Here is a 19,503-nt window from a genome sequence, read left to right on the forward strand (position 1 = left end):
TTCTGTATTCTTCAGAAAATTTTTTATTGATACAATGTGTTACTGTTAAACCTGGAAAAAAACAATAAAAAAAAAAATGGAGGGACTTTCCTTGAGATTCCAATAGTCCAAGCTGCTGAACCATCTCAACAGCCTGAGGAACTAAATAAAAACCAGGGGAATGAAGTTCACATTGTTTATCCCACCTTTTCATGGGCATTCGGGGAAGGGTGATTTCAGCCCTTCCTGAGCTGACATCCTGACAATGACATGTTGCTCAAGGCTCTGAGCTGACCTCTGGACTCAGTGAAACTCCTGTCTGCTGTGCCTATGGACCCAATCATGCCCCCACCTGGCTGTGGGAATGAATAACTTAAAGCGGGTTGTTCTAGATCTGAGCTTGGAGCTTGATCTGATAGGCATAAACAGCCATATCAAATGAGAACAGAGTTTCTTCTTCTTGGGCAACAGGAAAAGGGTGGAATTTTCAACAGATGGCCTGATTTAAGGTGATTCCAGAACTTGGCTCTTCCTCGCTGGCAGAGGCCCTGCTCTGTGGCGTCCACCTGTCCCTACATTCTTGTTTTTGGTGAATAGGGGCATCTAATTAAGACATTCATGGAAGGTGGCCCAACAGGAGAAGGATTTGCTACTTAACATCACAAGTTACAAAAGAGGATGAAAAAATGCTGTACACCTCCCTGCGCCAGCAGTCAGATAACTGCCCTTTCATGACTGGACCACAAGAGACTGATATTCTGCATGCATGGGAAAACAGTGCATGATAAATCACTTCTCCAGGAGCAAGTCTCTGGAAGTTGTTCTGAGACCCCAAATGATACAGATATTGCAAATAAACATGGTGGTCAAATAAGCCAGCCAACGTCTATTATCATCATTCATTATCTTTTCTCAAATATCACATAATGACAGGATCCCCACTAAGTCCTTGTCTGGTACCTTGGAAACTTCAGCCACTGAAACAAACCCTGCCCAGACAATTTGGAACCTCAGGGAATGAAGTGTAACTTCTCTCAGGTTCCTCTTGAAGTTCCAGATACTTGGACTAAGAACATCTATGGGTAAAGAATCTGGGTAAAGAAAAAGATGCTTTTCTTTGATTTTTTTGCTGAGAGTTTAGAATAATCTCAAAGCTTCCAGTTTGAACCTTTTCTTTCTACCATGAGAATGATTTATGTCATAAAATGCCCTCTCTATTCCAAATAAGATTTAAGACTTATTTATGACTTTAATCCATTTGACCAAGGGGCCCAAGACCTAGCACGCCTGGGTGAGATGCTGGGCAGAGGGGTGGGTGAGCTTATACTTTGCACAGTCTTGCCCTGCTGCTGTCCCTGAAGGCCTCAGGAAGGCACCAATACTCTTAATCCTTGCTTTCTGGAGCTCTATGAGAAGTCTGGATTTTGCTGAGCTTATGGTCCAGAGGCAATTCTCCTTTCCCAACCATGTTCTTCTTTCCATTCAGAGTGAATTTTTGATCTCATCAGTCTTTCAGTTACACACTGAAAACTCTATAATCCTCTAGTTGCCCTTTTGGCAATGACTGGAAAAAAGATGAGAACTACATCTATCACCCACTCGAAGAAATTCTCTCATCCTAAGTCTCTGTTACAATTAGTTCTCATTCAGTTGTATTATCTCTTACCTATTCTGCCATGTGTGTATGTATGTATGTAATATATATTGAAAGATACAATAAAACTGCATCTTTATCCCCTGGGCACATCCCAAGAGCTGGAATTCACCAATGTGCATCAATCTTTTCCAAACAATAATGCAAGGAAATAAGGTCTGTCTCTCTGAGTCTTTGTATGTGAAGCTCCAAGAGCAACCTGGGAGGGAGACAGTCCCTGAGAGTCCTTCCATGAGAAGAGGATGCCCATCTGACACAATTGGAGACTGAGGGTGCAGACTGAAGGAGATCTTGGCAGACATGATGAGTTGAGAATAGGGTGTGCTTCTGGAGGGTGGCCTGAATAATAATTGCTAATATTTACTGAACATTTACTCTGTTCCAGGCACTATACTAAACATTTTACACACATAACTCACTTAACCTTTTTCACTTACTGTCATCTCATGTTACAGATGGGGAAACTGAGGCACAGAGACATTGTTCAAACATACCCAAGGTTTCAGAGCTAGGTGTTGTCAGAGCTGGGTGTCAAACCCAGGAAGTCTGTCTCTGAAGTCCGGATTCTTCACCAATATGCTTATTACCTGACCCAGCTTAGGTTGATAGTGTCCAGGAAATTTGTATTATATCTTAGAACAGAGGTCAAGGAGTATAATCTTTGTTCTTTCCAGTTTTACTAGGAGCTTCTGCACTTGGGACTGTGCCTGTCAATAGCCTGTCAACAGAGGAATGGCCTCCCATTGATAAATGTGCCGGGGAAGTTTCCACATCAGTCACGACCCAAGAGAGGGTGCATGGACAGCCAGGCATCACGACGGTGGCTCCACTGGGAATGCAGCCTTGATCATTCCACTAGGACCTAACCAAACTGGTGCCTTTACGTGGAGACAAACCTTAGTCCAGGCACCTCAAGAGAGACCACTGCTTCCTATCTTCGTGCAGGAAAGAGCAGCAGCTTGGAGGATGGACACTTCTGGGTTGAATCCCCAGCTCCTCAGCTCGCACAGTGGTATGTAATCTCCTAAAGCCTCAGCTCCTCAGTGTGTGACGTGGCATGACTACAAAGGCTAAGGTGAAACATGCAATAAAGCAGGTGCCTGGCAAATAGATCTTCAAAACAACATTAGCTGGCTTCCTCTTGCTCCTCTCAACTTGTTCAAACAAGTGCATGTAAATATCGTGGGAAATCAACCAGAGCACACTCTTACCTTCTTTCCGTAACCCCCTTCAGCCATTCACTGGTAGCGTCATCTCCACCTCAGCCCTACGGCCATTTCTTCCCATATGCTCTCTGTCTCTCTCTCTTTCTCTGCCCCCCGCTCCCCCCATGGTACACTTTCTCCTTTTCCCCTCTTTGGCTAGGCAGACCCATCAGAAGTAAACATGTAATGAGCTGTCCGAAGTTCTGACCCGCCCTGTTTTGGGACAAATGAAGCAAGAACCTTCATCCAGCCTCAGAATCCCAACACATTTGAGTGTCAGGGGCCCCAGAGATGGAGGCAGACAAGATCTGCTCAAAGGCATACAATTACATGGAGACAAAACTGCTGGTTAGATTTTCCCCCTTCCCCAAGGATGAGGTACTGCCCACTCCTCCCCCAAAGACTTACCCATATCAGGGGCACAAGCCTCGTCTGCTTTGGCAGCATTATCTGCATTCTGTATGTTGGAATCTGGGGAATAAAAAGAAGATGTAGTGACCAGCCCATGCCCTCTAGGTTTTTAGAGAGGCAGGTAGGAGACTTTCCCACGAAGTCTGGATCACTTGGGTTATGCCCATGTCTCTGGTGTCAGCTGGGTTCATGCTCACTTATTGGGGTTGGTAGTGTCTCCCCCATTATAGTCCAAACTTCAGAAAGACAGTAACCACAACTTTCCCCTCCGGTGACTCTCCCAGGCTCGTCCCAGCCTGGGCACAAGAGCTGAATGTGCTCTCCAGGGACTGGCAGCTTTTGTGGGCGGCCCGCCCGCCCCTGCCATACATTAGGCTGTGCCTCCTCTTCTCCCCATCCTCTCCTCTGATCCTGAGTAGCAGGAATTATGCCCTCTTTATTTCTCTTAGTGAGAGATCCATCAGACAGGGCTTCCTGAAAGGGCAGGAGTCTTGGTCCCCTGGTCTCCGTGACCCACTCTTCCCCATAGGGAAGTTACCAGACACAGAGGACCGTCTAGGAGTGCAGCCTGAACCTGTGGCAAGTGGGTTAGAGCTGCAAAATCTCCCTTCCATCTTGGGGAATGCTGGTCCATGTACCTGGACCACTGGCTTCGCTGTTGCTGGCCCCCTCCTTTGGGTGGTCTGGGGTCTCCTGTCTGGGCTTCTGGCTGAAGGCCAGGAAGAGGTGTGTGCTCAGTGGCTGTGGAAGGTCCACCTCCAGGTACGCCCTCATGAACAGCTTGAAGACGTCGTAGCTAATAGGCTGAGAAGGGATAAAGAGGGAAAAGTCAGTGGAGAGAAGTGAAGAGGCAGAGGGCGGGAGAGAAGAAGAAAGAATGGGGGAGCTGGCAATGGCAAGGGAAGCAGAAGGGAGTGGAGTGATTGGTGGGGGCAGGAATGAAAAGGCCTGGGAGTTGATAGAGGGTGACAAGCATAGGGAGCGGGGGTAGGACGTGAGGAAGAGAAAACGCTGGTGGTTGTGTGTTGGGGCTTGGTGGGCCATGGAACCATGGGAGGCTTTCGTAACAAGACATGTCTAAGTTTAGGAAGAAAAGGGGGTGCTGAAGACTGAGCACTGGGAGTGAGGGCTCTGCCTGAGTCGGGGACCACATGAGGGTCTTGTCTCTAATGAGCAGGACTAGGTCAGTGCCCTGGAATCCTAGGTAAGATGAAGAAGAATGGTAGGGAGAGGGAGGTGGGGAGGACAAGACAGGGGTATGGGATTAAGAGATACAAACTACTATGTATAAAATAAAAAGCAACAAGGATATATTGTACGGCACAGGGGAATATAGCCATCACTCTGTAATAACTTTAAATGGAGTGTAATCTATAAAAATATTGAATCACTATGCTGTATACCTCAAACCAATATAATATCATAAATCAACTGTATCGCAATAAAAAAAAAGATGAAGAAGGATGTAGTTGAAAACACAATGGAAAGAAATCGCTCTTCTGCGGTATGTCAATTTTCTGCTTATGCCGTGAGGGATGTGATTCCTGAGGATTCAGGTCTCAGAAAATAAAAAAGAACAGGCTCCATCTTTCATTACTTTCATAACTGACCTTCTTTGGACAACCCTCAAGATAACAGGGCAGGGTGTGTGTCTGGCTCGACTGCTCTCAAACCATGTCCTTGTGAAGGTTTCAGGCACTAGGAGAGAAGAGCAGGAAGCCAAGGACAGAAGGTAAAAACCAAGAAACAAAGCCAAAACCTCTCCCTGCTGTATGTCGCCCAGTGCTGCCTGGCTTCTTGTCCCAGGTTGGGAGAACTGTGCCAGAAAGGGCTGCTGCACTCAGCAAACACTCGGCAACAACAGTGAGCAGTGAGTCATCACTGGCTTGTGCTTTGATGGCATCAGATTCTTCATCAAATCAGCAGATGCTCCTGGAAATCATCTGAGGAAGCACTCCTCCAAGATCTGCTGTGCAGGCTTTTGTGAATAATAGCGATAAAATCCCTTTTTGGGAGCCTACTTGGCTCTCTCTGAAAATGTTGGTAGCATTTAACCCCTTGTCTCTTCTGGAAGATCTGGGAGCCTTCCCAGAACCAGAGTTGGCTGGCACGTGCACGATCAGGTTTTGGATACAAAGTCCTGGTCCTTAAAATAAGCAATGCCCTCTGGACCCCACCAGGAGAGAGCTTGCAAGGCAGTTTCTCCTTAGCCCCAGGCTGGGCTATTTAAACATCTCTTTAGCAGAGTGAAGGAAGCCTGATTCAGTTGGACAGAGGATAATGAAGGCTCATTACCAGATGAAGGCATCTCTAAGCAAATGGTGGACTCACATTTCCTGTGACAGCCACCAATCTCTATCTCTCTGCCTTTCCTGCCCCAGAATCTCTGTGTCTCTCTCTTGTACTCTTTCTGTCCCTCTCTGTCTCCACTGCCTCAACACCTCAGAATGTCCCTTCCACACACATCCTCTTTTTCCCAGTACACATCAGCAAAACCTTTTCCTCCCACTTTCCCAGTGGAACCCACCATGACCTGCAATTCCATCCTCCCTGCCTCTGATGGCATTTCCCAGCACCTGCTTGTCTACCTGCAGGCACGTTCAGGTCACTCTTCCAAAGAAACTGCTGGCTGCTCGAGCTACTAGCCTGTGCTTCTTCCCTTCCCCTTCACACTTCTCCTCACCTCCTTAATCCATTCAATTTGGATTCTAGCACATCACCTCTGAATCTGCTCTCTTGAAGGTCACAAATTCAATGGTCTTTTTTTTAGATCTTCTCATCTTTATTATTAATTTATTTTAAAAGGCTCTTTTTGCACCGTCCTTTCCTTTGCACTATTTTGATCGACAAGTACTGTTTTACAATATAGTTTTGAGTTCCAAAATGTTCTGTTAATTTTTTTTCTGGTTGGCCTCAAATTGAAAACTATCAGCATATTTCTGGAAAACAGCGTATACTAAATGATTTAACAAAAAAGGAAATTCAGTTAAACAAAGTCTTACATAATGCTCTTAAAAAACCAAAGCTGAAAGATCTTCAAACAAGGTCAGCGTGAGATTCAGGAGACCTCGTGGCTGGTCTGAGGTCCACCACATTTTCCTTTTTTGAACCTCAGGTTTTTCTTTAGCCAACTGTGAATGCTGGACCAGAAGATCTCAAGTTCTAAACTTCCATTGGATTCTTCCTTAAACCAGTTCCTCTTCCTGACCCTACAGTTTCTGTTCATGTCAATGGCAGCATTATCCTCCAAATATTCCAGGCTCAGCTTGAACTCCCAGTTGTCTGAGATCAATTCTTGTCCCTTCCTTCTTTCCACTGTTCTTTCGCAACATCTGTCATATCCAGGTCTTTTCTGTATCCATTGCCCGTCGGCCCCACCCTGACAAGGCGGCTGTTGAAGTCCCCCATGCTCCTGGTTTTCGACTCCTGTTTCATGTGTCCAACCTGTACAACTGCAACGCCCCTCAAAGGCTTCCAGGCCTCCACCTCCATCTGTTAGTCCTCTCATCTTTTCCATCCTTGCCAAGGTGATCTTCCCAAAGCGCAACTCTGATCAGACTGCTTCCCAACTCAAAAACTTTCCATGGCTTCTAATTGCTCATGGGAGAGTTGAGACCGCTTGTCTCCAAACTTTTAAAATCACGCGCCCTTCTGTAAGATTTTCAAGCATACATTGCCATTTATCTTTACTTATACATTATATATATGTACTACCGTGCTCCGCTACTATACATTATAAAAGACACACAAAGAAATTAGAAAATGGAAATTAGATGAGATAAAAATCAATGTAAATAGAAGGTCTAATATGCAGGGTTCCTACAGTCCAGTGGATCATCCTGTGCACTCCCTGAGTCCTTTGGGATTCACAGCCCTACCATAATCCCACTCCAACCTAGATCTGTAGCTACTTCAAGTTCGGAGACCATTCTGGTCTTTTCTCCTACTATTCTCTGTGTGTACCTTCACATTCTGCCCACACTGATCTCTGTGTTCTTTCCTGGCCAAGCTTCCATGTACTTACATGAATTGCTTCCTTCTCTACCTGTTAAAATTCCAGCTATCCTTTATGGCCCAACTCAGATGCCACCTCTTCCAGGAAGCCTGGTATGATCTCTTGTGCCTGAATTGCTATACATTTCCACCTTGGTTCCTGACTTGGGACACTCATATCTGCTGCCCTCGCAATATCCAGTTGTTCATGACATACACACCTTAGTTCCTCGACTAGATCTAGAGCTCCTGGAAGGTAGGGAAATGTCTTATTTCATCTTTGTATCCTCCACACCACCTATCACGGTATTTCCTGATAGGTATTCTAATGGACGTTGGGTTTCCAGTTGGTACACTTGGCTGTCATCAATCATTGTGGGGTCTGTTCAGTCAACATATATGTACTGAGTCTCCCAGGTACAAGACACGGTGCTGGGCACCACTGGAGAACACACCAGTGAATTAGGCATGAGCCCATACCTTTAAGAGACTCAGTGGGAAAGGTATTGAAATAATTCTAATACAGGGTCAACAGTGGTGAGTGTCACAGCAGAAGAACTGACAAACTATTATGAGAACTTAGAAAACAATGATGATTGAACACATGTCTAACCATTTATGGCCCTATCCTGGGGAACAAAATGGCATAAAATAAGCCCAGAAACACAGAGCATTCATGTCAGAAGAGCTCAGAGTAGACTAGATCTCCTTACATCACTGAGACTCTGGAATTTTACTGATTTGCCCCAGCCAGCTAGCAGCAAAGCAAAACCAGAAGCCCGATCATCTGACTCCTAGTCCAGTGTTCCTGCTCTAGTAGCTGATCTGTCCCAGGCCCTGGTGCTGACATCGTGTTCCCTGCCATTCCCTCTAAGCGCCCCAAGATCAGTAGGCAAGGAAATGTGCCTGAGGGCCACTCTCAAAGTGATATCTGGATTGCAAAGGAGTAAGTTCTTTATGAGCACAGGCCAGGCTCAGGGTAGCTGCTTGGTACATGTGTGATGGGTAGGGAGTGGCTCGTACTCTGCCCAAACCAGATAAACAACCACTATGTAGCACGCTGACAATTCTCAGAGCCCTGAGTAACATCTTAGACACTGCCATTGTTCAGACATTTTTTCTTTTTCCCCAGAAACTGCAACTTTCATGCGGAAACTAGCTAGGCAATTGTTAATTCTTCCACAGGTCAAAGAAGGAAGGAGAACTAGATGGAGAGTTTATTGAGCATTGTACATACGTGATCTTACTTAAGCCTCAAAACAACAGTGTGACGTGGTACTATTACTGCCATTTTGTGGATGAAAAAAATTTTGAGAACATAAATAACTTGCTCAAGTCATAAAGCAAGTGGCAGAGCTATGCTTTGTGCTAAGGTGTGTCTGAGTCTAAGATCATGGTGATACCAGGCCCCCTTACCTTTTTGGCTGCACTGTTTCCGTCTGCTTTCTGGCCATCTTCAGCTGTGCTCTGTTCTCCAGAGAATCACTCGGTGCCGGTGGGCAAGGGCACGCGTGTCATGGCCAGATGCAGCCCTGCCACTCTGTAAACTTTTATTCCCAGCCACCCTTTCCTAGCAACCTGCCCCTTCCCACAGCTAACTCATTTCTCGTTGAGACATTTTAGCAGCAGTAAGCCATCAAACTCAAGAGAATTTAAACCCTTGTTGTTTCTGAACCCCGTGCTGGGACATTATACCTACTTGAAGCCAGCCACATTGTGAGAGAGAAAGAAATCAGAGTGACGGAGCTCCCCAAGGACATGGCAATGGCAGGGTATAAAGAGCGGGGGCCAGCCTGATGGAGGCGGGAGCCTGCTTCTGAAAGCTCCTACGGCCTTCACACCCTCGGTAGCCCTGACCAAACTGTTCCCCTCCCACTCTCGTCAGCTGCAGGGCGGACAGGCTGAGGAGCAGCCCCCGCCAGTCTTTGTTCCTGTGTTTTGGGAGGTGGGGGTGGGGACTGGGGGGCTGCAAGTTCTTTGCTGGCTTTGGCATCATTTCCACATGGTTCCTCCTCAGGAATGTTCTTTGAAAGGGTGCGTTCTCAATCTGGCTCCTGTTCTGGCACCCTTCCTCCTGTTTCATTCTCAGGTGATCAGTGCATTTTATTCAAAGCACCTCTCAGGTGTACCTCGAGGGTGTGGGCTCTGTTGATTCACTTCCAGGGCCCAGAAGAGAAGGAGCTAACTCAAGGTTCGTTGAAAGGATGACAATATGAATAAATAAGCGGCCAGCCTCCTTCCAAGTTTGTCCTGCTTATCAGTTGCTTTTCTGCTATTAGCCCTCATAAAAGGACCCAGGCCCAGGGAAAAGGGAGTTGAGTTTAAAACATTTTGGGGAAAGGTAATAGAAGGGTAATAATAATGGGCACTAATTTTAAGTGTCCTTAAAGTGCTAGACATTTTGCAAAAAGCATCTTATTTAATTCACTCATCTGCAAACTTCAAGGTCTTTCTTCTTGGTTGTTTTATATATTCAGTTCACGGAAGAGGAAACTGAGGCTCAGAGAGGTGAAATATTCAAAGCCACATTGCTGGTTCTCAGCAAAGCTAGGGGTCTAACCTAAGAGCATAACCTCCAGGGTCATGGCTCTTAAACTTGGCCTTGTCAGTAGGAAGTAAGTTCTGGAGGGGAGGAACTATGCTTCCTCATCTTCGTATCTTCTACGGCATTCAGCACAGTGCCTGGATGCTCAAGAAACATTAGATGAGCTGAATTTGAAAGTAGGGGAGGTCTTGCATGCATTTATTCATTCAACAAATGTTTGTTGAGTGCCTGCTATGAGCCAGATACTCTTCTGGGCACTGGGGACATAGCAGTGAACAAAACTATTCTAGTCAGGGAGATAGACAATTAAATAAGTAAGTTATACAGTGTGACAGATGGTGAGAAGCACTAAGGAGGAAAATAAGGCAGAGCAGGAAGATAGGAAGTGTCAGGAAAGAGGGTTTAACATTTCAGATAGAGAATGTGACATTCACTGAGAAGGTGATTTGAGCAAACACTTGCAGGAGGTGAAGGAATGAATGATATGGATATCTGGGGGAGGAACATTGCAGGAAGAGGCCAGAGCATGGCACAGGTGCTAAGGTTAGAGCAGCCTTGGCTTGTATGAAGGCATCAAGGAGGTTAATATGGCTGGGAAAAAATGGGAAGAAGAGTAGCAAGATATGAAGTCCGACAGTAGGGGAGATGCAGACTGTAATGGTCCAATAGTAGGGGAGATGCAGATTGTAATGACCTTGATTTTGACTCTGAGTACCAGGTGGGCAGACCATAAAAGATTGTGGAACACAGCAGTGACATGATCTGATTTCAGTTTTAACAGACTGCTCAGGATGTGCATAAAGAATAGACTTTCAAGGTCAAGAGCAAAAACAGGGAGCCTAATGAGGAGACTACTGCAATAACCTGGGCAAAATATGGTGGTGCCTCAGGTCACGGTGATAGCAGAGCAGGTAGTGAGATATGTCTGGATTTTGGATGTATTTTGAAGGTAGAAATGATGGAGGTTGCTGATGAATTAGATGTGGGATGTGAGAAAAAGAGAAAAGTCAATGATGACTCCATAGTTTTAGGCTGAATAACTTGATGACTGGACTTGTCATTTACTGAAATGGGAAAGACTGCTGGAAAAACAGGTTTTATAGAGGAAGATCAAGGAGCTCAGTTTAGCTTATGTTAAGTTTGAGATACATATTTGATTTTTAAGTGGAAATGTCAAATAAAGGGGTAAGAGGAAAATCAGAAGAGTATAGCGTCCTGAAAACCAAGTGAAGGAAGTGGAGGAAGATTTGACCAATCAGGTCCTATGCTGTTGAGTAAAATGACTTGAGTTTTAGCCACATGGAGGTCCTTGGCTATTCTGACTAGTGATTTTAGTGTAGGCGTGGGGGTTACACGCTGCTTGAAGAGCTTTCAGAAAAGTGGGAAGAGGAGAAATTGGAGGCAATGAGTATAGACACATCTTTTGCACAGCTTACTTGCTATAAAGGACAGGAGAGAAATGAGGTGGTAGCTGGAGGGAGAAGTGGAGCCAGAAAAATGTTTTTTAATGTAGGAGAAAGAGCAGTATGTTTATTTGTTGATGAGGAAGATCTAATACATAGAGAAAGCTGATGGGAAGGAGATGGAGTGAGAGTGAGAGAGAAATAAGTTGCTGAAGCAATGCCTGTCAATAGACCAAATAGGATGGGACTGAGTGCACAAGCGGAGGGGTTAGACTGAGATCAGAGCATGGAGAGCTTGTCCCTAATTACAGGAGAAAAGGTACAGCTAGGTGGGCACATAAGGTGAGGATTTTGGGGAAGATTGCTTCTGACTGTTTCTATTTTCTCAGTGATGTAGAAAACACAGTTGATAACTGGGAATTGAGGAAGAGAGGAGGAGTGAGAGATTTGAGGAGAGAAGAGAAGGTATGATGTGGCCTTCTAGGACAGTGAGAAGGCGAATGGACTTGAGGAACTTATGATTCCAGGTAGCACCAATGGCTCACTTGAAACTTGGGAGAAAATATGTTGAGAAGCATGTTCTTCAAAGTGAGCTAAACTTCTAAGAGAGGAACAAATTATGGGAAGGCTAGAACGTGGGGTTTTTAAAGGCTTGAAATGAAAATGTTCTTACCTCATGTGGGTCATATTGTTTGAGGCTCCCACCCTCATTAAATTCAGCCAAGACATCATTTATCTTCTTGGAAGAATCTGGAGAGACATAATCCATATGTGAAACACGGTGAACAGTGAATAGGAGCTGGGCCAAGTAAATTCTCCGTGTCTAATCCTGATTATGATGGAGTGAGCCCTCATTCCAGAACCACATGGAGGAATGTCACCCTTATCTGCCCTTCTGCCCTCTCATTTATTTATTTATTTTTTAGTATATTTTCTCTCTTGCTGTATGAACTATCTTTCTAAAACACAAATCTGATTAGATCATGTCTCTGCTCAAAACCCTTACACAGCTCTTAACTTTCCCAGGATAAAGCCTAAACCCTTAGCTTGGTATACAAGTACTTGGTGATCTGACCTAGCCTATTCCTTATCTCTTCCCTTAACCTTTCATTCACTCCATTTTTCAGCCACATCAAACCACATTTCTAGAAACTTCTTATTATGCTCTGTACTTTTTCATGGAGTCTCTTCTGTGTATTACAAACTTCACTCAATTCTCAGTACCCAGCTCAAATGTCAACTCCTTTGAAAAGCCTTCCTTTACTAGTCAGAGTTAATCACTCCCTCCCCTGGCTCCCACATGGCTTGTACATAACTCTGTAACAGCGCCTGTCATATGGTGTTATATTTATTAACTTGCCTTTCTTGCTCATCTCCTGCCTCAGTTCAACCTTGAGAGCTGTAAGTCTTTGTATACCATATCAAGGCCTGACATATAACCAGTGTTCAGAAAACCAATATATTAGATGATCGAATAAACATCTGAGCAGAAATTTTAAAACATTTAAAATTTTGTTAATTAAGTGGGATGGGTGGGCATCAAGCCTGGCAGGGTTCTGTCCTTGGTGCTGAAACAGAGACAGGATTCATAAAGCATGGTAGTTTAGAAAATTCTGCTTTCCATAGGAAATAATTTAGAAACTACTGGAGAAAATTGTGGGTTTTTTTTTTTTTAAGTTTATAAGGGAATTGGGAGTCAAGAGAAGGGAGTCAATAATTGTCATTATAATATCCTGAGTAGTTACCAGTACTCTAGACATCAAAGAAAACCAGGATTTCTGCACTATCTCTGTCTCACAGTATTGTGGATAATTAAGAGCTTCTCAAGCTCCATTATTGCCATAATTTAAACATCTGAACAAAGGGCAATGTCATTAAAAGCTGATATAGTGTTCCTTGGTGTTTGGGCTCTTTGTACAGAGGGCTATGCTTTCTTAGGCCTACGTAAAGTGGATGTGCTTGTGGGCTGGGCTGTTCTCCATGACTTTGCTGACTTGGATTCAATCAAGCGCAAGTTATAATCATTTCAGGATTGAGACATATTGAAATGCCACAGGAAAACGCTGCTGTTGCCTAAAAATGGACATTTCTTTCTGAAATTCAAAACAGATGTTGGAAAACTAATAGCTCAGTGAGATCCAGGCAGCAGATGCCATCAATTTGGGCTGCTTCCAGTCAATTCAGAAAACACTATGGAGAGTAAGATGTTGCTAGGTACTGTTGATGAACTAGTTGGGGACAGGATATGAATAACTGTGGTAATAATAGCTGCCCTTTATTAAAGACCTTTACTGCATATTCTCATATGCTCTCCCCTACCAGTCCATGCAAATTTGGTAATATTTTCTTCCGTTTACAGATGAGGAAACTGAAAGTCAGAAAAGTTAAATGACTTGCCTAAGAGTCAGGGTTTTGAACCAGGTCTAGTCTGGCTCAAAAGTCTGTATTACTATTCCTTAAGCACTATTCACTATTACTTCCCAAACATTTGCTAACACAAGGAAAGGTGTAATTAATGCTGTGGCAATGATATGGAGCTCTAGGAAGCACAGAGTGGAGAAGAAGTAAAATAACAGGGAAGAAGTAAAACTAGGATGAGAGTGGGGTTAAGGTGGGGACTGGGGATGCCCCATGAAGGAGGTAGCATTTGAGCTGGGGTGTAAAAATGAGTAAGGTTTTGAAAGGCAGACATAAAGTGGACAGGGCATTCTCAGAAGAGACAGGGTGAACAAAGATATGAAGATGGGCACCACGGGACCTTTAGGCAAGGTTAGAACCAGAGAGTAGTCTGGGGCCAGATTTGTGGGAGTACTGAATGCCGAGTTAAGGACATTGATTTCAAACTGTTGAAGACTTTTTGAGTAGTAGAGTAACATAACCAGGTCTATTTTTAAAAAGCCACTCAGGCAACAGAATGGAAGAGAGGTTAGAATTAGGTCAGATTTCAGTTAAGGTCACACAAATTATATTCAAATTATTCTATGAGTAGCTTAAATATTTAGGAAAAATCACTATATTTTAGAATCTATTTCAATGGGAGATTTTCAGCTCAGCCAGAATGGCCAAAGTTTTTAAAAAATGAAAAATTTGGAGCATGGGTCTTCCTGGTGTGGCTTCTGCAAAAGTAGTATAGAGCCAGCATTTTGACTGAGAACCAAGAAAGTGATTTCACTTGAATTTTGTTTTGTTCTGTTTCCCCCATCTTTCATTCCTGCTTTATTTTTCTCCATAGCTCTTACCACCATTTAATATACTATATATTTTACTTCCTTAGCTTTATTTTTTTTAAATTAATTAATTATTATTTTTAAACATCTTTATTGGAGTATAATTGCTTTACAATGGTGTGTTAGTTTCTGCTTTATAACAAAATGAATCAGTTATACATATATCCCCATGTCTCCTCCCTCTTGTGTCTCCCTCCCACCCTCCCCATCCCACCCCTCTAGGTGGTCACAAAGCACCGAGCTGATCTCCATGTGCTATGTGGCTGCTTCCCACTAGCTATCTATTTTACATTTGGTAGTGTATATATGTCCATGCCACTCTCTCACTTCATCTCAGCTTACCCTTCCCTCTCCCCGTGTCCTCAAGTCCATTATCTACATCTGCATCTTTATTCCTGTCCTGCCCCTAGGTTCTCCAGAACCATTTTTTTTTTTTTTTTAGATTCCATACATATGTGTTAGCATACGGTATTTGTTTTTCTCTTTCTGATTTACTCCCCTCTGTATGACAGACTCTAGGTCCATCCACCTCACTACAAATAACTCAGTTTCGTTTCTTTTTATGGCTAAGTAATATTCCATTGTATTTATGTGCCACATCTTCTTTATCCATTCATCTGTCGATGGACACTTAGGTTGCTTCCATGTCCTGGCTATTGTAAATAGAGGTACAATGAACATTTTGTTACATGACTCTTTTTGAATTATGGTTTTCTCAGGGTATATGCCCAGTAGTGGGATTGCTGGGTCGTATGGTAGTTCTGTTTTTAGTTTTTTAAGGAACCTCCATACTGTTCTCCATAGTGGCTGTATCAATTTACATTCCCCCCAACTGTGCAAGTGGCTTCCCTTTTCTCCACACCCTCTCTAGCATTTATTGTTTGTAGATTTTTTGATGATGGCCATTCTGACTGGTGTGAGGTGATACCTCATTGTAGTTTTGATTTGCGTTTCTCTAATGATTAGTGATGTTGAGCATCCTTTCATGTGTTTGTTGGCAATCTGTATATCTTCTTTGGAGAAATGTCTATTTAGGTCTTCTGCCCATTTTTGGATTGGGTTGTTTGTCACTTGAATTTTTGATGTTATTGTCACATTTTAGAGATTCCACAATTCATCTTAGCAGAAATCCTTTGGTTCTCAAGTGCTATTGAGCTAATCTTGCTTTATATTTAAATGTATGATATGTATATTTATATACACATAGGTGTATATATTTGTTTTACATATAAACACATACACTCATATATTCATCATATGTACATATTCAAGTAAACAGGTTTTAAAAAGAAAAAATAGCAGAGGCATTCATTTGAAAATCTTTGACCACTAGGCTAAAATTAAATAGGAAAAAAGCAACCTAAGAGATTGCTGGCTCCTAGATTTCCATGAGCAGTGTTCCTCACCATACATTTACATCAATCTGTTTTATGGGCTTTTATGAGCTCATAGCATCAACACCTTTCCCTTTCAAAAAAGGGAAACGTCTAATTCTCAAACTTGAGACCCATTACTTTCTCCTTGGAGGTCCTTTGATACTTTATCACAGCTTTCTTCTCAACAGATTTCTGGGCTGGGTTGCTCTTTCCCTGAGGAATAAGTGGGCACTGCTCCATCCTGTTTGTCTGAAGATAGTTAAGAACAATGAGGGGCTTCTTCAGAGCATTCCCTGATCTTACTTCAGGCACCACGTGTGGACCCAAGAGCACACAGCCTCGGTGGAGACCACCCTGCCCAAGTCTGTGCTGTAACACCACCTCCAAACGCACAGGAGATGGAGTTCCATTTCTAAGTGTGCAAAGCAGAGCCATGACCACAGTTCTTTGCAGCAACTCCTATTTTGAGTACCTGCTATGTGCTAAGCTCTGTCCTAGTCACTTTATGTATTTTATTTAAACCTCCACAGCTAACCCCTAATATAATAGTTACCTCTAATTTAGAGAAGGAGAAACTGAACTTTGTGGAAATTAAGTGATTCTTTCAAGGGCACAGAAATAGTGAGTGGGTCACTCTTACTTTTAACATATCTAATTTGGGCTTCCTTGGTGGCGCAGTGGTTAAGAATCCGCCTGCCAATGCAGGGGACACGGGTTCGAGCCCTGGTGCAGGAAGATCCCACATACCGCAGAGCAACTTAGCTCCTGCGCCACAACTACTGAGCCTGTGCTCTAGAGCCCATGAGCCACAACTACTGAGCCCACGTGCCACAACTACTGAAGTCCGCACGCCTAGAGCCCGTGCTCTGCAACAAGAGAAGCCACAGCAATGAGAAGCCCGCGCACTGCAACAAAGAGTAGCCCTTGCTCGCCGCAACTAGAGAAAGCCCACGCGCAGCAACGAAGACCCAACGCAGCCAAAAATAAATAAATTAAATAAATAAATTTAATAAAAAAAACATATCTAATTAGAGTCATTGGATACATGAATACTGGTAAATCAGAAGATAAGGCCCTCCTTCTATGACAATGGCTGTCAAATCTGACTGCATGTTAATATCACCTGAGGACTCCTAAACACATTGAAACCCAGGCCTCACCCCAGACCAATTAAGTCAGCATCTCTTGGGGAACTCAGGAATCAGTATATTTTAAAATTTTCTGGGGGTTCAAATGTATAGTCAAGGTTGAGAACTGCTGTTCTATAATGTGATTTTATTATTAGAAATAATAATAAATTAGGATACTGCTGACCTTGTTGGATAATCATTGCAAAAGGAAAAAAAGGTTATAATTGTGTTAAATCTAAAATTGCTGTCCTTGGCTAACATTCCCCATAGTTTAAGTGGACAGCACTAAAGGACTCCACCCAACAGGTCAACTTATTCAGCTGCTTGGCAACGTAGGGACACATTTTGCATTAACCCACCCTGGTGGGACCATCAGCACACAGTTTTACCCCCAAATTAGAGGTTTAGAAGGCTCTTTTCTGTGATCAAGGTTGCTAGTGATAACAACTGCCCTAAGAAGTTTTGGTCTAAAGTTGTTTCTTGATGCCAAGAATTCTGGGACCTTAACCAAGCACTTGTTCCTAGTGTTTGAGCAACTCCAAAGCCTTTTGAAGGAGAAAATTTGGCCCTACTCACAGGCATCTTTTATATATATATATATATATATCTTTATTGGTGTATAATTGCTTTACAATATTGTGTTAGTTTCTGCTGTACAACAACGTGAATCAGCAATATGTATACATATATCCCCATATCCCCTCCCTATCCCACCCTTCTAGGTGGTCACAAAACATTGAGTTGATCTCCCTCACAGGCATCTTTGCTGCCATGTTTGTGTGGGACGGGGATGTCCTCAGAACAAACAGACACATCAGAAGCTTCAGTGTTTACAGCAGAATGTCAGCTGCGCTGCCTGAACCAGAACCCAAAGTTTATGGACTGTCTTCTAGTTAGGAGCCCTGATTATTTGGCACTAGTCAGACCATTAAACTTGGAAATAACTATAAATCAACATTTTAAAAAGTGAATCTGAAAACCCATAGGTGAGAGTGAAATTCTAAGGTACATGATAACTTTCTATACCTCCAAGTTCCCTAATATCACCTCAAACTTCCCTAAGATCGTCTCAAACTGTAACATGCATGTGGATTGCCTGGGGATAAGGTTTAAACGCAGATTCTAATTCAGTAAGTCTGCATCATGGCCTGAGATTCTGCATTTCAAGGAAGAGCTTAGGTGACACCAATTATGCAGGTCCATGGACCTCACTTTTCATGAGCAGACCTTAAGCAAGGTTCCTGTGTATCTGTGGCTGACTAGTAAGGATTGCCTGTTACAACACAGAAAAAAAGCATGATGCTGAGCCTAGAGGAACATATTCCACAGATTGGGAAGATCATAAGTGACTCTCAACCCAGGGAGGGAAAGACACAGAGAGAGAGAGAAGGGAAAGTTGGCACATGAAGGGAAAAAATTTTCCTAGATTTTCCTTTTTCCAGTGAAGGCTGGGATGTATGAATAAGTTTTCTAAGTACTCAGGGAGTCAAGAACACAGTGACATGCACAAAAGCAAGAATGGGGTTTTCCAAGGGTCCTAGAAAGATGGAGGATGATGTGAGAACAGAGCTGTCAGGCCTGCAGCACTGCTTCAGAAGGCCCACCTTTGCAGCCAGGAGTCGTCGGGCCCTGGGGCGGAATGTGGGAAGCATGTATAAGAAGTCCAGCATCGAAAGCACCAAAACAGTCTCCCAGTTAGCCTTCTTTTCCGGTTCCCTGCTTATCCTCAGCATGTAGTCCATTGCCTGTCATAAAATCGATGTTCAATAAAAATTTACAGAATAAATGAGGGCTAGAACAGGGATTGGGCTGGTCATGCGCGTCCCATATGTCCTATATTCCCAGGGGCATAGGGAGAAAAGGTAGACCAGTGGTTCTCAATCTTGGCTGCCTGTTGGAATCACCTGGGGAGCTTTAAACACTACTGATGCCTGGGTCTCATGCCTACAGATGATGATTAAACGGTCCAGGGATGGGGGAGTATGAGGGCAGGACACTGCAATTGTTCAAAGTCTCCCAGGTATTTCCAGTGTGCAGCCAAGGCTGAGGACCACTGGGGCCCACCAAGGTAACTTCTCGGGGAAACCCGTGGAAGTGATGGCTCTGCCACAGTGTTACATATAGAATAAGAGAAAAATACTTTACGTTGAAGCAGAGGGAATTTTGGCTGATAAAGAAAACCCTCTTTGGGATACTAAGTTTTTCTGATTCATCATAAATGACCTGAATGGCTGGTATGGCTTATTTGTATAAGTAAAATTTGCATTGCTAGCAAGATTTCCCACTTTTTCTCCAAATAATTTGGCCTCATCAGTCATAGGTGGAGGAATAGTTACCTTCTTGCATCTAAAAATGTGGTCCCTGAACCAGCAGCGCCAGCATCACCTGGGAGCTTGTCAGAAACACAGAATCTCAGAACAAGCACAGACCTACTCATTCAGAATCTGCATTTTAACAGAATCCTGGAGATTCATGTGCACGTTCAAATTTGAGAGCCATTATTTCCAAAGAAGTCTCTCCCTATCCATAGATTCTGTGACTGCTTGTGGGCAGAGTCCCAGTCATCACTAATGAAAAGAA

The 19,503-nt window shown here is 43.5% G+C and overlaps 1 protein-coding gene across 1 annotated transcript in view; it reads right to left on the reverse strand.

Moving 5' to 3' along the window:
• The window catches only part of DGKG (diacylglycerol kinase gamma), a 164,015-nt gene that overhangs the window by 137,838 nt on the left and 6,674 nt on the right, over positions 1-19,503 (reverse strand). Inside the window, exons 2-4 of the mRNA XM_059920727.1 lie at positions 11,864-11,940; positions 3,888-4,053; positions 3,247-3,309 (exon numbers count right to left, since the gene is read on the reverse strand). Of these exons, the coding sequence (XP_059776710.1) occupies positions 3,247-3,309; positions 3,888-4,053; positions 11,864-11,940 (306 nt within the window). The remainder of the gene's footprint in view (positions 1-3,246; positions 3,310-3,887; positions 4,054-11,863; positions 11,941-19,503) is intronic.

Source organism: Balaenoptera ricei, chromosome 4, assembly GCF_028023285.1.
Source record: "Balaenoptera ricei isolate mBalRic1 chromosome 4, mBalRic1.hap2, whole genome shotgun sequence".
Lineage (NCBI taxonomy): Eukaryota > Metazoa > Chordata > Mammalia > Artiodactyla > Balaenopteridae > Balaenoptera > Balaenoptera ricei.